Source organism: Corapipo altera, unplaced genomic scaffold, assembly GCF_003945725.1.
Source record: "Corapipo altera isolate COAL_440 unplaced genomic scaffold, ASM394572v1 2b, whole genome shotgun sequence".
NCBI lineage: Eukaryota > Metazoa > Chordata > Aves > Passeriformes > Pipridae > Corapipo > Corapipo altera.
Window position 1 is genome coordinate 6,791,999 of NW_020884874.1, and position 20,063 is coordinate 6,812,061.

Here is a 20,063-nt window from a genome sequence, read left to right on the forward strand (position 1 = left end):
TTTTCAAATGTAAATTCCTTTCCAATACAAATTTTTGACCAATAAATGTTCTTTTATAGATTATAAATTGACTTAGAAGAAAAGACAGCATTGTCTGTTTGTTCTTGTCTGACATAGTTCAAAATTCATTAGCGTGTGTTTTTAGAAGAGTGACAACTTCATCTTTCATCTGTATATTGATTTCAAAGACGTTATTATCTAGAAAAAGACACCTTCCCACGTCTGAACATTTATGCAAGTTCAAGGATCTGTGTAAACAATCACGTCTTTGTCTTGGTCGTTTAAAGTGCAAATCACTATCATTGGCAAAAGCCAAACTAGTGTTTCAGCGTGCAAACCCACCTAGCAGGAAAGAAAGGGAAAGCTGCAGATACCTCTCAGCTCAGGTTCTCATTAACAGTGTATGGATTATAGTACTAATATAGGTATGGCTACTAATTAAATTACAGTACTATAACACAGCTAAACTCAAGCAGACAGCCATCTGTAACCCTCAGTCTAACCTCCACATGTTATTATTGTTATTTTGATAGTGAAGGATATGAGATTTAAACCCTTTTGCAAGCTTATAAATTTCCAAACTATTCCTCTGAAGGTTAAAACCTTATTTTTACAACTTTTAGCCCTGATTTGCACCAGAGGGAAAAACTGAGCAAAATTATCATCATAATTTCTTCCTCTTTCATGGAAGGAAAAGAAGGGAAAGCAGGAGGAGCTGTTGTGAACTGCAGCAGCCCATGGACTGTTCCCACGGATGCAGCCACTCCTTTGTTTCCTTCCTGCCGTTTCATTGGGTCAGCTGGAGAAGCTCTGCCAGCTGCAGGGGTGGCCATGGATGGCTGTGCTCCATGATCCTGGTGGTACTACTGCTGCTGGATGTGTCCTGCATCCTCGGTGGTACTGGCACAACTAGCTAGCACAACTAGCTCTGCATCCCTGGGAGTACCGCAGGCATAGGGAAACAGCATTTACAGGGGTAGAACCAACCCTGACAGCTGTTGTATCTTGGAGATCTGTTCCTTGTTTTAATTTTTGGGTTAAAATGGGGTAGCTTCTGATCAGCCATTCTGGGATTCTTGCTTGTCAGCACTCTCTGTGGTTAAATAATTGATGGACAGAGAGCTAGTTCTGCTTTACAGAATGTTTTTGGTTACCCACTTTTGAGAACACATGAATCCTTTTGAAGAGACAGAGAATGTGTTAATTAATACAGAAAAAAAGTTAAGCAACTACCAAGACAGTGTGCCTGACATGACTTAAGACAACTTTCTTGTTTGCCTAAGCCATTTCTATACCTTTTCCTCTGTTCTGTGTGTTTAGATAGTAAACTCTTCGGTGCAGTCCTTCTTAATACATATAATACTTAAAATCACTACCATTTTTAATTACAATAGTAATTGTAATTCTTGGCTATTTGAATTATTAGAGAGCAGTGGTACACACAAATTTTTAAATCCAGGATTTTTGTTGGATGTGTGTATCCTCTTGTTTCATGGTGTTTGATGATTCAAGCATCCTGTCCACAAGCCTGCTTTTCTTAATATCTTTTGCTTACCCTTTCAAAGTAGTCTAGAGATACCTGAGATCTACAGGTAGGTCTAGTGGAGAGCAGGGTGCTGGAGTTTTTCATCCTTTAGTTATTATTATTATTATTATTTAGTTCTAAATGCACTAAGAACTGCCTCTAAGTTTTATGTGCAGTAGCTTGCAGGGCAGAGTAGGCTGCTTGCTGAGTTTGCAGGAGGGGTAATTCAAAACTCAAAGAATTATAATGCAATTTCTGAGTTACTTAAAAATTACATTTGAATTCTTATGATGAAACCCTGCTTTATTTTTGCTTGATCTTTGTGAGAAATAGCTAGAGAGTATTTCCTCAGTTCCCTCACATGTTCTTTTCACAACAAAAAACACTGCAGAGCTAGACAAAACTGATTAGAATTACTGCAGATAATATTTTCAGGCTTATGTGTTTGTGAAGGTTAAAATTTCTGGCAGTGCAGCTGCACCAGATTCCTGACTGCAAGCCCCCAGTGCTCTTGGAATCAGTGTCTCCAAATGTGCTCTAATTTGCCTCAGCTGAGTCACTTCCTTACTGTGAACTGCCATAAAGAGATTATTACTTCTGCTTTGCTTTCTAGGGTTTAGCCTGCACTGCCCCCCTCCTTTTCAAAATAAGAACTCATCAGAAAATGCCTTTTGTAGTAATGCAGTTGAGTTCAGAGAGTTTCAGAAATCTGGATTATCGGTAGCCTTTTTTGTTTAAGGGACTATTGGGGTATGTGTTCCTCACGTGTTTCTAGCTGCCGATTTGAATGAGAAGCCAGCAAAAAAAGCATGCTGGTTTTCTCTGTAAGTAGTGGCTGTAGTTGTTTCCAACTGCCAGGTGAATGTGAATGTCTATGAGATCCTTCAGGTGATAGCTATCCATAAAATCTTAAGAAGTATATAGTGATATATCTAAGCTGTTCTATGCAATTTTTCTTAATGACCCATATTTCTTGCCTAATTCTTGCATAAAATATAAATGAGTCAAATTTGAAAGCTTTTGAATTTGTCCTAATAATAAGTCTTTACACTAGTATAATGTTAAGATGATTTTATAGAAGATTGACCTTAATTGTCAGGAGAAAAAAAAATATTAAATTGTTGTATACATGTATTTTATATACATATATAGTATATGCATAAATGTGTATACAATAGATTTATGAAAGGTTACCTCAGCTGCCTTGAAGAAAGTGAGTACCAGAAGGAAGATGACTTAATAAGAGATCAGTTCAGTACATGTTGGTGACCTCCTCAATTACAAAAAATCCCCCACCAAACATCATTTATAATTGCAGGGTAAAATTAACAGGAACTATTAGTGCTTCTTTCTTATGGTAACAGTGATCCTCTCTCTCTGTGCCCAGCTTCAGCCAGGTGAGCTTGGTACAAGTCATCATAGCTAGGCTTTGGGAACAAAGATTTGGGAAGGGCTCTACCCACATTTGCTACAAGCACGCTGGTAACTAAAAAGGCCAAAACGAGATAGACAAGTCCAGTTGCAAAAGGCACAGCAGAAAGACTCCTTAAGTGGTATCGGCAAGACATGATTCTTTCTGCGCTGTCTTTTCTCCTCAAGAGTGATCCTGCGTGCGTTCTCAAAGGAAGCAGCAACGTTATAGATGTCTCCAGACCTTCCGAATGGAGGCCAGAGTAGACCAATTATGTTGATCAATATGGCCAAATAGTTATGTAATGAAGTGACACTGTGGAATGGGAAGAATCCTTTGTACCTCAGTTTAGTTTGTTGCAGTTGCTGGTAGCTAAGATGCTGTGTTGACTGGCTTCTCCTAAAAGACGCTTCATGCTCTACTTTGGTAGGATATCTTCCTCTAACCAGCCAACAGTCCCCTATCTGTGTCTGTGTAGTCAGTGTGGCCACCGCATGTGCTCCTTTCACCTGGTTGTCTTTGATGGCACATCCTAGAGTGCATTGTTTTACGTATTCCCCTTTTGCAGTATGAGGTATTAGACAAAATGAAGCTGTACCAATGTAGCTGTGTTAGCTTGTTCTCATTAGGCCAAATAACAACAGAATAACAAAGTCATGACGTGCCCTTTTATCATCTACAGTTTGCCCATGTAAGAAGGTCAGTTGAGAGTTTTCATAAACCTGCAAAAATTCTTGCATTACAGATTCTTTTTGAGACTGTAAGTGAATAAGTATGGGAAGGTGGTATTAGTACTGGAAATTAATTGTGACACTGTATGCATATGCACACTAATCACTGTAGTGAAACATCTGACTGCTATAATGAGATGCTGTGTTGTGAATGGGATACCACCATGTTCCCCTTCTATGGTAGCAGGTGCTAAATTTGCTTAAGCTTGCATATTTTGTTACGTTGCAGAGCACTGCAGTTTGTGCGTGGCATATAAATCCATTTTCATTTAACTTGGAAATGTTTTCTTAAAGCGGATTCTCAGTTAAAAAAAACAAACATTCCACAGAAACAGGCTTATGTGTCTTTTTTATTACTATTATTTAAAACAAATATGATGGAGTTTTTTTTTTAAAAAAGCACTGGTTTATTAAACGATAGTCCGTCAGTTTAAAAATCCTTATTTCTTTGAAGTAGCCAGCTATGACCTCTGAAATGGTTCATTCCTACCAGTATGTAAAAGCTAAAAGTGACAAATAGAAGCAGAATCAGGACCGAAGTGAAGGTGGGGGTGAGATAAACGTGAGATGGGAAGGAAATTTGGTGAAAGGGATTGCTGGTTATGAACTAGGTAGTTTGTGGGACTGGGGCTGACTGAATAAGAAGAGGCAGGTGAGCAGCATTCACCTCTTCGTGGCAGATGGAGGCAGTGCTGCTTCTGACCTGATGCTTTCTGTGGACTGGTGATTACCAGTGCCTGCAGACAGATCTTTCAGCATACTTTTGCCCCGACATGCTGTAGTGCTCACTTTCCTTTTGAGCCTATTTTCCCCCCAGGAAAAGATGAGTAATAGAGAAGCTTTGAAGTGCATATATCATGTGATTCAGAGGAAGTGGAATACCAAATATGGATCAGCTGCAAGCTGATCAAGAGACAGAGAACAGCATAGATTTTAGCTGAGTGCTTTGCACTTGTGGTCCAGGGTGCCTGGCTCGGCAGGGCTCTGCTTGGCTGGGGTACAGCTCTTTGCCGGGGCAGGTTGGGTGTTCACCCCGTTGTACCTGCCCAGGGGCCCCAGACACTCTGTTCCTGGGATGTGTATTATCTGTGAAAGCCAGCACAAATGAAGGCATGTGCCACAGCTTCATTCCAGCTGCCCTGGAATCTGGTGGGGCAGTGGCTTAGCACTGACAGCCAAGGCTCCCTGTGGGTGTGCTGTGGCTAGAGTCCAGGGTGGCCCCTCCTGGAAGTGGATGGGCTGCACGGTGCTCTCTGAAAAAAGACAGACACTTGTAAAATTTCCCCGCTTGGTTTTCAGACAAGCAGCACTCATGTCACTGCTAAACACACCCACAGGCTGAGACTGCTGAGATCAAGCAACATGGCCAGGAGTATTCTCCTGAGGATGCTGGAATAGACAACCCTAGAGACCTGTTTGGCAGAATGTGCCAGTAAGTTAATTCTGCATATGCTGCAGTCTCTTTCTTCAAGGGAAAAAAGCCTCTCTGGAAGAAAGTCAAAAACGGAGAAGCTACAGATATGGTCTTGGCCCAACCCCAGCCCATACTCATTCTCAAGGGAGATTCAAGACAGATTCCTTCATATTTGCAAGTTAACTTAAAAATTTTTTTGTATCCATAAGTGTTCGTAAATGTGCAGTAAATGAGTACATCTAGGTTATTGTAGGCATTGAACATCCTGAGATTTCTTTTTCCTTTGTATGTGCTTGTAAATCATAGATACAGAATATCTAGAGTATAAACTTCCAGCAACTGGTTCTGTATCTCCTGCCTGTGTCCGTAAATACATAGATGGGTTTTGGGGCTTTCCTTGTTACATGCTGAAACTCCCTGGGGACACACAGCTGGTGTTTAACTATGTCTGGTTAACAAAACTCTCCCCACCAGCTGCAGCAAAATTCTGGAGCCAGAACTGTGTTTCACAATCTAACAGATATTTTTTGTGTATATGACTGACAAATAATGCCTTTCAGCGTGTTAGAGAGGTACCGTTGAAAAGAATAAATTTCAGAAAGCAGTGCTGCTCTAGGTTGAAGTATAAAGCATATGAGGTTTTTTAGCTGTTGTTGATTTTTCTGCACTGTGCTATACAAGCTGAAGAAATGGGAATCTCCTAGGTTCTGGACAGCGTTAACAGACTGAGTCCCTATTTACTATTTTTTCCTGCAGGGAAAATGTGACTTTAAAAGAAATGGATGCTGCTACCTGACTCTGAAATCAGGTCTCTGTCAGGGTACAGCTTCAAAATATGGGGGGCTGTGGCCCCCCTGTACCCCCAACCAGCATTGTGGTCCTCTCCCCACAGGGTCACTGGTGCTGATCTAATTCCACAGAGAACCAGTTCAGGGAGTTTTAACTGAGAAAAAACTACTCCTGCAGCAAAAAAAGGTACTGAGAAGCAAATGGATAGAGAGGTGACAGAGTGGGGGATGACTCTTGGTAACAGCTCTGCATTCGGTGGGTTAATCTGGAGTAAGAAACCCTACTGGCAGCTCTGCATGAAACATGTTGTGCTCTCTGCTCAATGTGGCAGAGACATTCCCTGCAACGTGGCGGCAGCTTTTTGGGCCTTGTAGTAAGCGTGATACAAAGTCTGCCCTCACTGGTGGCAGGTGGTGATTTAAGAGCCAGCAGGGTTCACGGGAGGAAAGTGTCAGGAACACAAAACCCAGCAGGGAGTTGGGTTTGGCCTCCAAAAGGCCAGAGGTGTAATTAGGCATCAGCGAGACCTCGCAGAGAGTTTGGGGAATGTGCCAGGCAAAGTCTTTTCTATTTGAGCTTCTGCTGTCGGACTGCCAGGCAGATCTGAAGTATCAGATCCCGCTGCACACAGTTCCCCAGAAGAACGAGAGTCTGTGGTTTTCACAGGCCTACAGCTTGTGGTTTTCCTGGCCAGGGAAAGAAAACAGGATGCGAAAAGCAATCATACCTATTTTAGATGCTTTGGTGCCACAACACCATTAACTTGTCTATGAAACTGTACAGTATCAGAAAGTTGGTGACTGACTGGGAAGGTAAGCAGCATTCCTCAGCTCTATGCCTGACATCCCTGTGGGGTTGGAGAGCAGCCTTTCAAAGATGCAGTGATTAGGCTCAATTCAGTGTTAACTTCTAGTTTTAGTATGGCAGAGCAGCATGTATGCAGTGGTCATATCTCAGTTCCCTTCCTGCCTTTCCGCAGCTGCTCCTCAAAACTTGCAAAATGCAAGCAATAGGCTTAGAGGAGTCAGCTTGTGGTGTCATCTCAGCTCTCTTCCTTCCCTGCCAGCTTCTGCTAAGCAATCTGTTTTAATTTTTTTCCTGCTTCTGCTGCATTAGTTTGAAGTGCTGTGAATGATGTGAAGACAATTGGCAATATGTACTAAAACTAGCATTTCCTGTTGTAGTGTTTTGCTATTTCACATCAATCATATTATCTTAAGCGTGCTACAGTCTCAAAGTTTTACTTTGGAACTTAAATGTACTAAAATTATAGCCTGCTTTCTCTGTGACAAGCTAAAGACTAACATAAACTTCACATGCAGTAGCAGAGAACCATATTCTTTCCATCTGATTTTACCACATGCATCAATTATACAGTGTTTTTATGTCATACGCAAGAAGTTACTGTTTCACATTTCTTAATGACAGTTCTTCACAGGAAATTTTCTCACTAAATGGGATGGATTATATAAAATCAGCACTTAAAGTTAGTAGTACTGTAATGCTGAAAGGTAGACCTAAGTGTCAGTAACCTTGTAAAATTCAGTATACAAACTGCTCAATGTTGTGTTTTCCAGGCTTCCAAAAAAAGGAAAACATATATTCCCTGGTATTTTCAGATATGCATATTTTCCTAGTCTTTTCTAGGAATCAGTGAGTTTTTAAAGCATTCATAAATGCTGATCAAGTATAAAAGTAAGTTATAAAATTATTTTGCAATGTCAAGATAGCAAATTAGTTTTACTGCAGATCTTTCAATCACCCTCAGTTACCAAGAAAGTTAAACAGGTGTTGTAAAAAAACAATCAGTTCATTTTTAAGATATTAATTTATGGTAAAGCTCTACAGTGATATTAATGTTATTCAGCGTTCCTTTTGTACACAGTGTGGTACTGGCAACTAAAGTCCTGATTTATTGATGACTTCCCTTTATATAAGATGGCTCATGGTTTTCTTCTTATCATCATCATTGGAGGAAAGTAACTAGCTGAACTCATTAATCCTACAAGGCTTCATAGGAAAAATAATTTTGCAGCTATTTTTTCTAGCTGATATGTATGTGATTTAAACTGGTGGCAAGAGGCAGGGTAAGGTATGGAAATGCCGACAGCTGTCTCTGAAAGAAACAAAGCTTCAAGGAAGCTTAACATGCTGAAATCAAGGGGGGCGTATAATCTCCATCCTAGGGTGCTAAAGTACTGAGCGTCACATCAGTCCAGGGTTATTAACAGCTTTTACTTTGGGATATGGACTTAGGACTAAAGAATGCTCATGAAAAAAGGACATAAGAACTGCAGGCAATGGCAATCAATCCAGTCCAATCTCAAAATATGTATGACAGCCTTGTATCCTGGGAAGACATGGGAAAATTATAAGAAGTAGATGAAGTGCAATGTTAGTTTATCAGTTGCAAATTGTGCTTTATTTTTATTATTGTACCTTGTCTGATATTTTATTAATTAGATTATTTTCTTAGATGATGGAAATGTACTAAAAGTAGTCTTATCTTCAAAAAGGATCTGTTATAATGTGCAAGGAAAATTTATCAGTTAAAAGAAGGTCTACCACATGAACTCTGAAATTGGTAAAAAATAGTTTACTGAGCCCAAGAGCTTCACTTGGTTTTAACCTCCCCATGCTTGCCTATAATTTATTATTTGAATTAGAAATGTTTTTAACAACATAGTGAGTATAAAAGTGCTGTGCCTTGTGCAGTGTGTCCCACTGAGCCACCTCATACCATCTAGGCAGTCTTTAAGGACAACCAAATTAAAGAAATATTCAAGTTAAAAATAACTTTCCTAAGTCGCACCTTACTATTTATGTAAAAGATAAAGGGGTGATGGACAGATTTTAAACTTGACATTTGTGGGGGAAAGCAGAGATTATCATGTCCTGCCTTTCCTGCTGGTGTGTCTGCTGTGGTTCCCCTTGGTCATTGGGGAACATTTGGGTTGATTGGTCTTCCCCTTTTGCAACCAGCCATGGTTGCCCCAAAGCTTTTCTGTCAGGCTATAGGAACCCCAGGAAGGAGTTTGACTGGCACTTTTCTGAGTTTGGGGATCATGTAGGATGGTGGAAGCTGCTCTTCCTGACAGATCTAGACCAGTTTGGGGAAAGAAGATAACAGAAACTGTCAGGTCCTTGAAGCCTTACTCCAGTTTGTGCTAGAGCAGGCTCAGTGCTGCTAAGCTTCAAATGCTTGATGACTTCTCTTCCTAAAGGCGCACAAACCAGCTGGGAATGGCAGGGATATAATATATTTCAATAAATAGCATGTCAGATCTGGTAGTGGGATTTCCTCCCCTTCCTCACTCAGCCAATGTAGTGCAAAAGCAAGTCACTTTGAACAGGTCAGGGAATTTGCTCTAAAGTATTGATTATGGCTTCTAAGCTCTTTTAATAGCCTGATCAGCCTCAGTGTTGCAAAAGCCTCTGTGTAGTTTCAGTAACAACAAGTGACTGTTTGCAGCACCCCTCTAATACCATTACAAGTTATGCAACTGCACTGTTTTCAGGAACCAGTATGTCAAAGTCCTCTGGCAAAGAGGGAGGCACACTGTTTGGTGCTTGATGGTACAATTCAGTAATTTCTGGCTGCAGCCTCCTTTTATTGAGATGCGGTTTGGTTTCCTGATGGCAGGCCCATTGGGGAGGAAGGGCTGGAGGGATAGCTTTGTGCTTTTCTCATCCTGTTCAGAGCAGCACGTACCACAGCTGGAGTAGACCAGGAGAACAGTACTTTCCTCTCCCAAAATTACAATATCTTGCACCACAACTGGAACGATGCTGCATCATGGCACAGGCATTGTGAGGCGTCATCTGCTACATCACAAGCACAGTACAAATGGGTCTTGGTGTGTAACAACTTGCAAGCATCCCATTATTTCTCAGTCTGAGTCCTCTCCTGTGGGCTGTCTTTACTGAAACTCCTCTTGCTTCTATTTTCATCCTAAGGGCACTAAAGAGGTCAAGACAGGGAAATTTGATCAAATTTTCAGAAGGCGATGATCATGAACAAAAATTATGCAGTCATGTATTACCTGGCTTTGGTAGGAAAGAAATTATAACCTGGATGTTGATAAAGTCAGTGATGATTATATGTGTGACTAAGAACTGCTGGGGCAGGGTCTGAGGCTGTAAGGGAGGGAGAATCAGACTTTTGGTGAATATTTGGGGCAGTGAACCTGAGTTAATGTATGATCTGCTACATAGGTCAGAGTTAGGGTTTGGTTTCCCTCAAGAACCGACAGATCAGGATTTTAAGAAGGGCACGGGGAGAATAGGGGAGTAGAATGGACCTGCTGCTGCTGCTAACAACCATTAAAAAATACAAAGCCAGCTGCTCTCAGAGCAGAGCTTGATCCTTTCAATGCCTTCAACGGCACAGTATATATTCAGAGGAGAGGAATTCATGAGGCCCTACAGACCTACACCATGGCATTACACAAAAATGCAAACCCGAACAATGGGTGGCCTCAGCAGTTCCATCTGGCTCGCCATTAACAAGGTTAAAGTAAAGTGGGTTTCCTTGGCTGTGTCACACACAATTTACACTTCAGATGCTTTAACTTTGGAGCCAGACTGAAGGGAGCACCACTCTAAACGCATGCGTCAAGGGTTGCCTAAGATCTGTGGTAAGCACATTTGGTATTAATGTTCTTTGAAAGATACAGAGGAGTAGCATTTAGATATTTTTGGCTAAATAATTTAGAAAAAAAAATCCTAATGACAAATAAGAATTGCAGTCAAGTATTGTTTGCTCAAAATAATCTAAGGACACAATAATATTAGCAGCTAGAAGCAGCTAACAGCAGAAGTTATTAGAGGCCTGAGAAATGTTGCCACCAGCATTTCTGGTATGGTAACCTCAAAACTCCAATAGGCTTTTAAGCTAAAGAGGATATTGATACATGTAAATGTATTCTGTTGTAAAGCATTCTGCTTTCAGAGCCACCAAAATACTTAGATAGCTAACTTAGATAGTTAACCATGTTTAAAACACTGCTGTAGAGAGACAGTGGTATATGAACAGGTATGTTGGTCTGTTAATTTTTGTGCCATTGATTCATACAAGGCATTGGAATATCACAGCATTTTGCAGAAATCACGTTCTTTGTCTTGGCTTTGAGATGTTTCAAGGGAACCCAAGAGTCCTATAGGGTGTCCCGTTCTTGAAGAAAAATTAAATTGTTACTGAATTAGTATCAAAGTTGATAATTCAATTGTGACACTGCTTTATGATCTATAAGACACACATTTGAGCAGTTAAATCTGTGATAAAAATCTAAAGTGATTTACAGAGAGAGGATATACCTGTTGTTGCTGCAGAGGTAATCAAGGCATTCCTCGGAGCTGGACAAGTGTTGCCCTGGATGATGAATCCTACAAGAAACCTAGCCATCCTGGTTGCCTTCGACCATAAATTGTAAGTTCAATAGCAGAGCAGAACTTCATACTCCTCCTAAAGTTAAAGAATTAAACTTGCATACCATAAAACCAGCAGACATTGTTGACTTACAGTTATCTTAGCAACGTCAGTAGTCTTGTGTAGGAAGGCCTTTAGCAAGCATAATGCCATGCTGAGCTTCCTCCTTGGTGAGCTGTGCAGTACTGCTGTGATGGGACACACTTCCTCTTCAGCATGCTCTCAGAAGGTTAGCATCAGTCTCACCAGTGTTGAACAACCCTGCAGTTGCTTTGTGCCTCCCAGGGTTTTCTGGCAAGTGAGCCAGTGTCTCTGATGACGGTCTCTGTTATGGGAGTTGGTGTGGATGGCTCTGTGCTTGTTTATGCCTCTTCTTACTCTGTTGTCCAGCTCTCTAACCCATCCTCACAGCCCCTCGGTGCTACCTTTTCATCTCTCTGACAAAAACAGAAATATCCTTAAACATGACACCTTAGTTTCTGACTGTATGCAGCAGTCTCGTAATCATAACCATGATTATTGTAAGATGCCATTTGACAGGCATGTCAAATTTCCTGAGCTCTTCTCAAAGACTTCCTGCCCACTGCATTTGAGGTAACTACAGGCAAAATAAATGGAGCTGAGAAGTCATCTCATGACTAATTAGTGACAAACCATTGACATTCCCTTCTTCTCTTCATTTTTAGCTACCAGTCTGCTCTCCTTCGATGAGCAGCAACTTTTGACTCAAGCCCTACCTTAACAATAGCCTCAGATAAGTCAGAGAGCTATTCTTGCTGAGCCCTGACAGGTGTAATACTTCCACAACAAGCATTTCAGTGGCAGGAAGATGAAGAATAATGCAGCAAGACAGAACCCATGAAGGAGGTGAAAGGGAAATTGTCCAACTGCATGTATGAGCATATGTCCAACCGCAACTTGCATGAGCATAAACTGAGAAATGCCCCAGCTATGCTGTGTGTTCATAGCATAGAGAGGGAAAGTTCACAAAAAAAGCATTAGTTACCCTGAAATAGGGATGGTTGATTTATGGGGAATATGTAAAAGAATGCTGTAAAAACATATTTCTTTAGAGTAGGGATATTATGCATGTCATGTGCTATATTTAGGGTGTATTTAACTCAAAGCACACAACTCAGCTACTTTTTGTCAGTTAAGTTCTTTTCCAGCTCATTGTCTCTAATTGAAGAGGAATTCAGCCAAAGCTACACAAAACTAAGTTCATCTGCATCTTGTGCCTGGACTTCATCCACCCTTCACATATACACACCTACTGGTGCAGATCAGGCAAATGGAATGTTATGATTGACAAATTTCGTGAAACCAGGTAGAAATCTGGTATAGATTTGTGTGAAGGCCACGTATATGCTGTGACCAGGGGTGAGACCCAGACACAGTGTGCCACTCCACGCTGTAGTTCCTCTGGTAAGAGCATTTGAGGACAATGGGAATTTCACTGCTTAATCTACTTCCTCCCACTTCCTGATAGTGTTTATCACACCCACAGTTGTGCCAATGCAATGGTTTATGATTTTGCCTCAAAACTGGAGACGTGATATGAATCAAGCTAAACAAATGCTACAAATTGAAAAAAAAAGTAAATTAATTAACTGAAATATTTTCCTTTGAGAATTAGCTAGCATTTTAGTTACTGCATGGATCATCACATGAGTCATCGTTAGGAGTTTTTGAAGGCAGATCATCTGCCTTTTGAAGTATTGTCCTTGGAAAGGGGGCTGTTTACTTCATAATTATCTTCCATTTGTTTTTACATTACCCAAGGAAAAGCTATGAATGAAATGTAAAATAGTTGAGCTGGAGTCCTGGTCACTGCTTAGGGTTCTGGATGGGTTGCAGCATTGGAGCAGGATCCCTGACAGTTCACTGCATTCTGCCTGGCACAGCATACTGTTGCTTCGTTTCACAGTATGGAGTATGAAAACAGAAGGGCACCCCAGAAGCTGTCTCTGATGCTGCCAAGACAGCAAGCAGCTGTGGTGCTCACTGTGCAAAGTTCTGCAGGAAACTGGAATGAAAGCTAAGCACAGTAGTTTATTGAGTACATTCTAATTCAGATTTTTGCATCACATAGAAGGTGTGTGTTTCTTCATCTCATTCTCAAATTTGTGCTTCCTGCCAACAGGAAATGAAAAGTACACGAGGAGGGCTTTTTGGCATTTATGTGAAGTCCAGTTAAGGTCACGAGAGCCCTCATTTTCTCTGTAATGCTTGGATTGTGGATGTAATTGAAATTACTTTTCACAACTTGTCTGTGACTTTTCGTGCCAATAGTTGAATAGCAGTGAAAGAGCTATAACAAAGAAATCAGTTTCAAGATCAGGTATTTTATGCATTATCCAGGATGTGCTTGATTCCTGCACTATTTCAGTGAATGGCAATTTGTGACCTGATCACCATACGGTTATACTCTGTTGTAAATTGTTTTTTGTTTCCTTGGTTTACCAGATATAATCCCGAGGGGCACAGACTCAAATCCTCAAAGTTATGAGGACCTTGCTTGCCTCTGAAGTCAGTGGGAGTTAGGTATTTAAATACCTGTAAACCTTTGATTATACCTAACAGACTTACACAGGCTGCCTGGGACAGAGAAAGAAGGTAATGCCACACTCTGCATCACCATCTTCTGAGCCTGGGTAGGATGAAACTTTTTGTGAGGGAAATTTGTGTCTCCTAGGTGGGGGACACAGTCTCCCTCTACTCTGTGGTTATGTGGAATCGTGTATTTCTAGGTATTTTGGATATTTATAATAGGAGGTTTGTAAGGAGGAGGGCCAAAGGGATCTTGATTTTAGGAGCAAAGCTTTCTGTCCTTTCAGGTTTTCAAGAGTGAGGTTCATTTAATAAACAAACAATTAGTTTGTTTCTGGAAGTATACAGGAATAGTTTAGGAAGTGACAGACTTCTAAAAGTCTAGTCCCTTGTCTGCTATGGCTAAAACTGTTCAGGTATGACTATTTACAACCTCACAGAAGGCATTTGGTTCATAGATTTGATATTTACGTTCTGCCAACAACCTCAACTCCCAAATTTTACTTGCTGTCTGTGTTTTGTGTCAGCTGGGAATTTCTACTGGACAGCCAGCAACTCAGCGCTCTAACTTACAGCTGAGCTCCTCAAGAATTACCAGGTTGGCTCCTGTGTTCACCACTCCTCTACCCTGGGCATAATTCTTCAGTTTTCTTTTTTAAACTTTGTGATTTATGCTGTGTTCTGCTTTCAAATGTTACATCAACCAGCAAACACAGATTTACAGGTGGAACTGAGGAGCTTCAGCCCGCATTGCTGTGTTGCCTCACAGCTTGTATCAGCCTGACCTCTGCAACCAGCCTTGGCTACTGCAGTGTGACTTTTCTGTATTCATACACAGTGGGAAATTCTTTTCTCTGTTACACCATTAAAGTTAACAGAAAATAAGCTCAGTGAAGTCATCAAAATTGCTCTGGATGTATACCCATGTGATGAGATCAGAACTAAGACCATTCAGATGCTCTGTTTCTGGGAACATGCAATATTTTAAAAAACTCCTATTGACCTCATTGTTATAATTTTACTGGAGTAATATCTTTCAATCTACATAATTCCAGCCAAGAGGGTTAAAGTGATCTTGTTAGCCACACATAGGGAAACCTTTTCAGTTATGTTCTGTTATTTTTAATTCTACACAGAATTAACAGAATACAGAGAAATAAGTATTAAACCTGTGCATAAGATTTGCCATCCCGAGGCCAAACTAAGAAAAAGGAAATGCCAAATTTTGAGTTAGCAGTGTTTTTATATGCACAGATGTGCTTTTAATTTTTATGTACACAATTATAGCAAGAATTAATAATGTGGATAAATCTGGTGGTGAGACGGCAGAATAGTAGAAAATGGCATTAATTCTCTTATAATTCACAGGGATCAGGCAGTGTGGGACAACAGAAATACCTGCCTCAGGTGGGAATTAAAAGCTTTAACATATAAGGCTTAATCCTGTTGCAGCCGAAATCCTCTTTTCACGCTTTACTGTTGCTTCTGCATGTTGATGTGAAAAGTTTCAAAATAATTTTTTCTTTTAAGATGTCAAAAGCCTCTTAAAAATGTGTTATAGAAAATGCTTAGCACAGCCATTTAGTAATAATGTCAATATATGAAGCTAGTCCATTTTAGGCATCTTAAGATGCCAATTCAGAAAACTGAATTAGGAAGTGACTGCTTTCTTTCTCAGTCAGTGCATCGGAGTGATGCAGATTTTCCTTACCAGTAAAATGTGGCTATAGAGCATCTGAATTATTTAATTGTTCTTGCGGGTATTGAATGTGTGAACTTATAGGTGCTATTTCACGGGAAACCAACCACCACATTTGATGTCCTTTTGTTACACAGTTGGGAAAGGAAGCCCTCCGTGTAATTCATGTGACATGACTTTATCAATGTCATGAGCTTTGGAAGGAACCCCTATAGAGATAGCTGGCATGGCCTCCTCATAGAGAGTGTGTCAGACAGTAACCATCCCTTTATTTCCGAAGACTTAAATGAAAATGTGAGCTTCTGGTCAAATCCTGCAATCCTTAACACTTGTGAAGCCTACATTCATGCAAGTCATCTAATTCAGTGAATGTAATGGGAGAATCCATTTCAAGGCTATGATCTAAGTCACTCCATGCTCCTGTTGCCAGATATTTCTGAGACCTTGTAAATGATACTGATTTATATGTGATACCTAAAGTCATATGACTCTCAGCTGGTATTTGGGGAAGAGGAATATGTTTTGAACTTCCAGAGTAGCCTTCCTCCTCCTCTTCTTTCTTTACCACTACTTGCTTCAGTGCTCCAGCCTACTGCTAGGATGCCATTTGCTGTTTCCAGCTGTTGAGAGGAGTTGGCATTCCTTGTATTTGCTGCTAATGTTAGTGATAAAATAAGGACCAAAAGGGAAATGGCAGTTTTTAACAACTGATTCCCAGTTACCTACTGCCCTTTTATCTCATCTGTGGATTAACTGATCAGTGGATGTAGAAACCCTGGAACCAGCTCTGCTGAGAGGCAGATAAGGTCAGGCATGCCTCTTAGCTCATGAACAGCACCTCACTGACCCAGAAAGAGTTGAGCCGGTTTTATGCAGCGTGCATCCTTATCCACATGGCCAGGAGGCTCAAGCCACCTCTGTGAAGGCTTCTAGTGTTACTGAACTATGCTTCTGTAAACAGGGGCACCGAGCAGTGCTTTCAGACCCAGGCAGCCAAGGTCTGCTTAGTTCTGGCCACTCCCACACCTGCCCAGCGCTGCACCCCAGCTGACTCTGGCAGTAGGCTGCAGATGTGGGTACGCACTGGAGCGATACCCAGAGCAGACCTTGGGCAGCCTTTCCACCAACATGAAATATGGAAAATACTTACTCTTAAAAAAACTATTGCATAAAGAGGTGTTTTAATTTAAAAACCATTTTCTATTATTATTCCCACAGAAATTGAGGCTTACAAGGAAATTTGTAGTTAAGAATATTTGTGTGTGTGGTTTTATTGTGCAAAAAGATTACAGTAGTAGACTCGCTTGAAATCATGGTATAACCTTTCATGTTGGAAATGCATGATATATGACAGTTTAAAACATAACTTCCTTAACTCGTCGCTGATCTTTATCTGGATGGGTTAAAACCATTAAAATATACGCATTCTTTCTATACTTTATTAGAGCAAAACCATCTTTCATGTTATTTATGAAAAAAGACTTCACTTTGTAAATTGTTAATTCAGGAGTTTTTAGCTCTTAATACAAAGAAAACCCTTTTGTTGTAATAAATGAAAGTTCATCCACAGCATTCCTCTGGGAGGATGCATTTGCTAATTTGTGAAAAATAATTTTCCTCCATACCTGTAAAGAAGGCTGAGTGGATAGTAGAGGTAAGTTTTGTGGAAAGGAAGAAAGAACGGAAACAACATTGTTGAATGAAATTATTTTTTAAGCGGTGCTGTCTGTTGTATTCCTTTCCATTTTTGTGGAGAAAAAGACTGCATTTTGTGCATTTTGAACCACCTCTCTGTTTCATTGTTGTTCTTGGTTCTAAAAAAGAAAAACAAAAAGCCAAGAAAAACCCCCCACCTTCCAGTAAAATGGCATTAGCAGATTTTAAACAATTTTATTTCCTCACAAACTGAAGCTAAATTGCATCCTGACATGCCTGATTTATCAGGCAAATGCCCCATGTTGTTTGTCAGCTTCTTTGTTGGGGGGGAGGGGGAGGGGAAACGCAAACAACAAAAGACCGTAACCTATTGATATTACTTCTGCGATACACTGGGGAAAATAGATTGATTTAGAACTATCCACAGAAAACTAGTCGATCTGATGAGTTTACAACAGACCATTTTTATTTATTTATTTGTAACAAGAGTAAACATCATCAATATTCCACCGTGTGTCATTGGAAGCCTTGCAGACCGTGAGTTTGTGTCAGCGTGCTGGGGCTATCTGTAAGATGAAAGAAGGCAAGCTTAAAAAATGGAGGGACCTTGTTTTTCTCACAAAATTAAGAGTCTTGGACCTCTGGTACATTATCATGAGTTGTAAGATTTGCAAGATAAATAGATGAACATTTTTATTTTAGTTCATCTTTATTTCTTTAGGAGATCAACTTTTTTTTAATTATATTTCTGTTATATATCTCCAAAAGCTAGTAAAGCACAGGAAATTTTCTAACTGAATTTTACTGAAGAACACCAGTCTGCAATTAACTTTCCCAGCATGTCGCCTCTGCACAGTGTTTTGCATGACGGAGGGGTAAAGAGTAGCAACTACTCACAGGACCAGCACAAATCTAAATGTGGCACCGAAGTGCCATTTTCTGAATTGGTAATACTCCATTTTACAACACTCTTGGATAAAAATAATTGCAGTTTTAAAATTAAACTGATCTTTTTTTTCCCCCATGGAATGGTAAATGTGAGGGTGTTAGTGAAGTCTTCTGCCTTGATGTGAGCCTGCTTGGTGGACACACCATAAATGCTCTGATGAAGATGGTAAATGTTCCATTCTCTAATTTATTTAACAAGATAGTTTCACTTGATCTTAAATGATTTTTTCAGTAGTATTTCAGTATTCACTGTTTTGAATACCAATACCTTATTAAAGTGTTTTCAAAGTTACTTGTATTCTCTCCTGCATTCAGCTACAGCTTAAGAATTAAAGGTTGATAAACAGAATGCTGTAAACCCCGGCTATGTGCATGTAAGCAGGGTGTGAATCTCTCAAAACAATACCTGCAAGGGAATCCCCCAGTAAAAGTGGTGGATGAAGGAGTGAAGTGTCAGCAATGCCCAGTGCAGGGATCACAACATCTCCCCTATTGTTCCCCTGCTAGGGGCTCCTGCAGCTAACTGCCCTAGCAACTGACCAAACCTTTTTTATTTTCCAGGAGCAGTTGTTGCTTGATTTTAAGTTGCAGTGACTGCAGCCACATGTTTAGTTTCAGCATTTCTTGCTCTAAAAGGATGATGTCTGTGTGCATTGTTTTAAGGCCTAAGGGTAATGGCCTTTTCTAAAAAATATTCAAACTGTTTGGCTTTTTTTCACTTTTTAAGTGTAGGCTTCTCAGCAAGGAGGATTTTCATATTATACCTGTGTTAAGTAAAGTGCTTAGTCTTTTTATAATACAGTAATATACGAGAGGTGCCTGTTCAGCAGCAATCACCTGTGATCCTGTCAGTCTTTGGGTGCTGCTGTGACAGATTTGATATCCAAGATATGGTTACTGGAATATTTAAGTAATCCATTAAAATGTATTTGTTATAGAATCATAGAATAGTTTGGGTTGGAAGAAATCTTAAGGACCCTCTAGTTCCAACCCCCCTGCCATGGGCAGGGATACCTTCCACTAGACCAGGTTGCCCAGAGGTCTCATCTGACCTGGCCTTTCAAGTTGTCTCAAAGCGAACTTGAAATTAGTAGATCCTGAGAGTCTCAAAGACCCCTTGAGTCCTGCTGAGGTGTTGAAAGTCTTTCTCATTCATCCCAGGTGGTGACTGAGCAAGCACATTCCACCCTAAGCTTTTCTAAGTGTTCACATCCAGTAGTAAGAAACGTCCCCTTACACTGCCTCATGGCCTGATTTTCGAGACAAGTCACTGAAGCTCTTGAAGAGTGAAATAGTTATGTCTAAGAGTCATATTTCTGTTAGATCATGGATATTTTAACCTCCCTCTACAGCCCTTTAGAGGAGTTGAAGTGATCTGCTGCATTTTCCATCTGCCTTTCTCTAAGTATGTTGTGAAAGTAATGGCTAAAAAAGACAGCACATATAAGTACAAGTTTAAACATTTCCTTTATGCTTTAACTTCATAGTTGGCATTCAGTGTCTTGTAACAGCATCTCATATGCACATGTGCCATTTTTCGGGGCATTAATGTTGCTAGATGGAGTATTGTTAGCCAAGAAGCACTTTTTTTGTTGTCTGATAACATTCAGAAAGGAAAAACAGAAGAGGAATTGGTGTGGGGTATATCCTGATGAATTATTTTAGTCTTCCTCTGACTATACCCCCTTTACTCCCTTTCTCATCCCTGTTAGATGTTAACCCTTCATTCCCTGCTCCCCCGCCCCTAAAATGAGTCATCCAGGTAATTTTAAAGCTTTTTCTCTCAACAGATAGTAGTGTGGAGCCACACATATTATTCTCTACTTGTCATATGTATTGGATTATCATCTAAATTACATTATAAAACAGGATGAAGCAAGCAGTTGTGTTTGCCCTACCTTCTGCTTAGCTC

At 40.3% G+C, this 20,063-nt stretch overlaps 1 protein-coding gene across 1 annotated transcript in view; it reads left to right on the forward strand.

Annotated features, from left to right (window-relative positions):
* Positions 1-20,063, forward strand: part of LIN28B (lin-28 homolog B) — a 97,888-nt gene that overhangs the window by 68,719 nt on the left and 9,106 nt on the right. Inside the window, exon 5 of the mRNA XM_027633940.1 lies at positions 13,882-13,914. Coding sequence (XP_027489741.1) covers positions 13,882-13,914 — 33 coding nt within the window. The remainder of the gene's footprint in view (positions 1-13,881; positions 13,915-20,063) is intronic.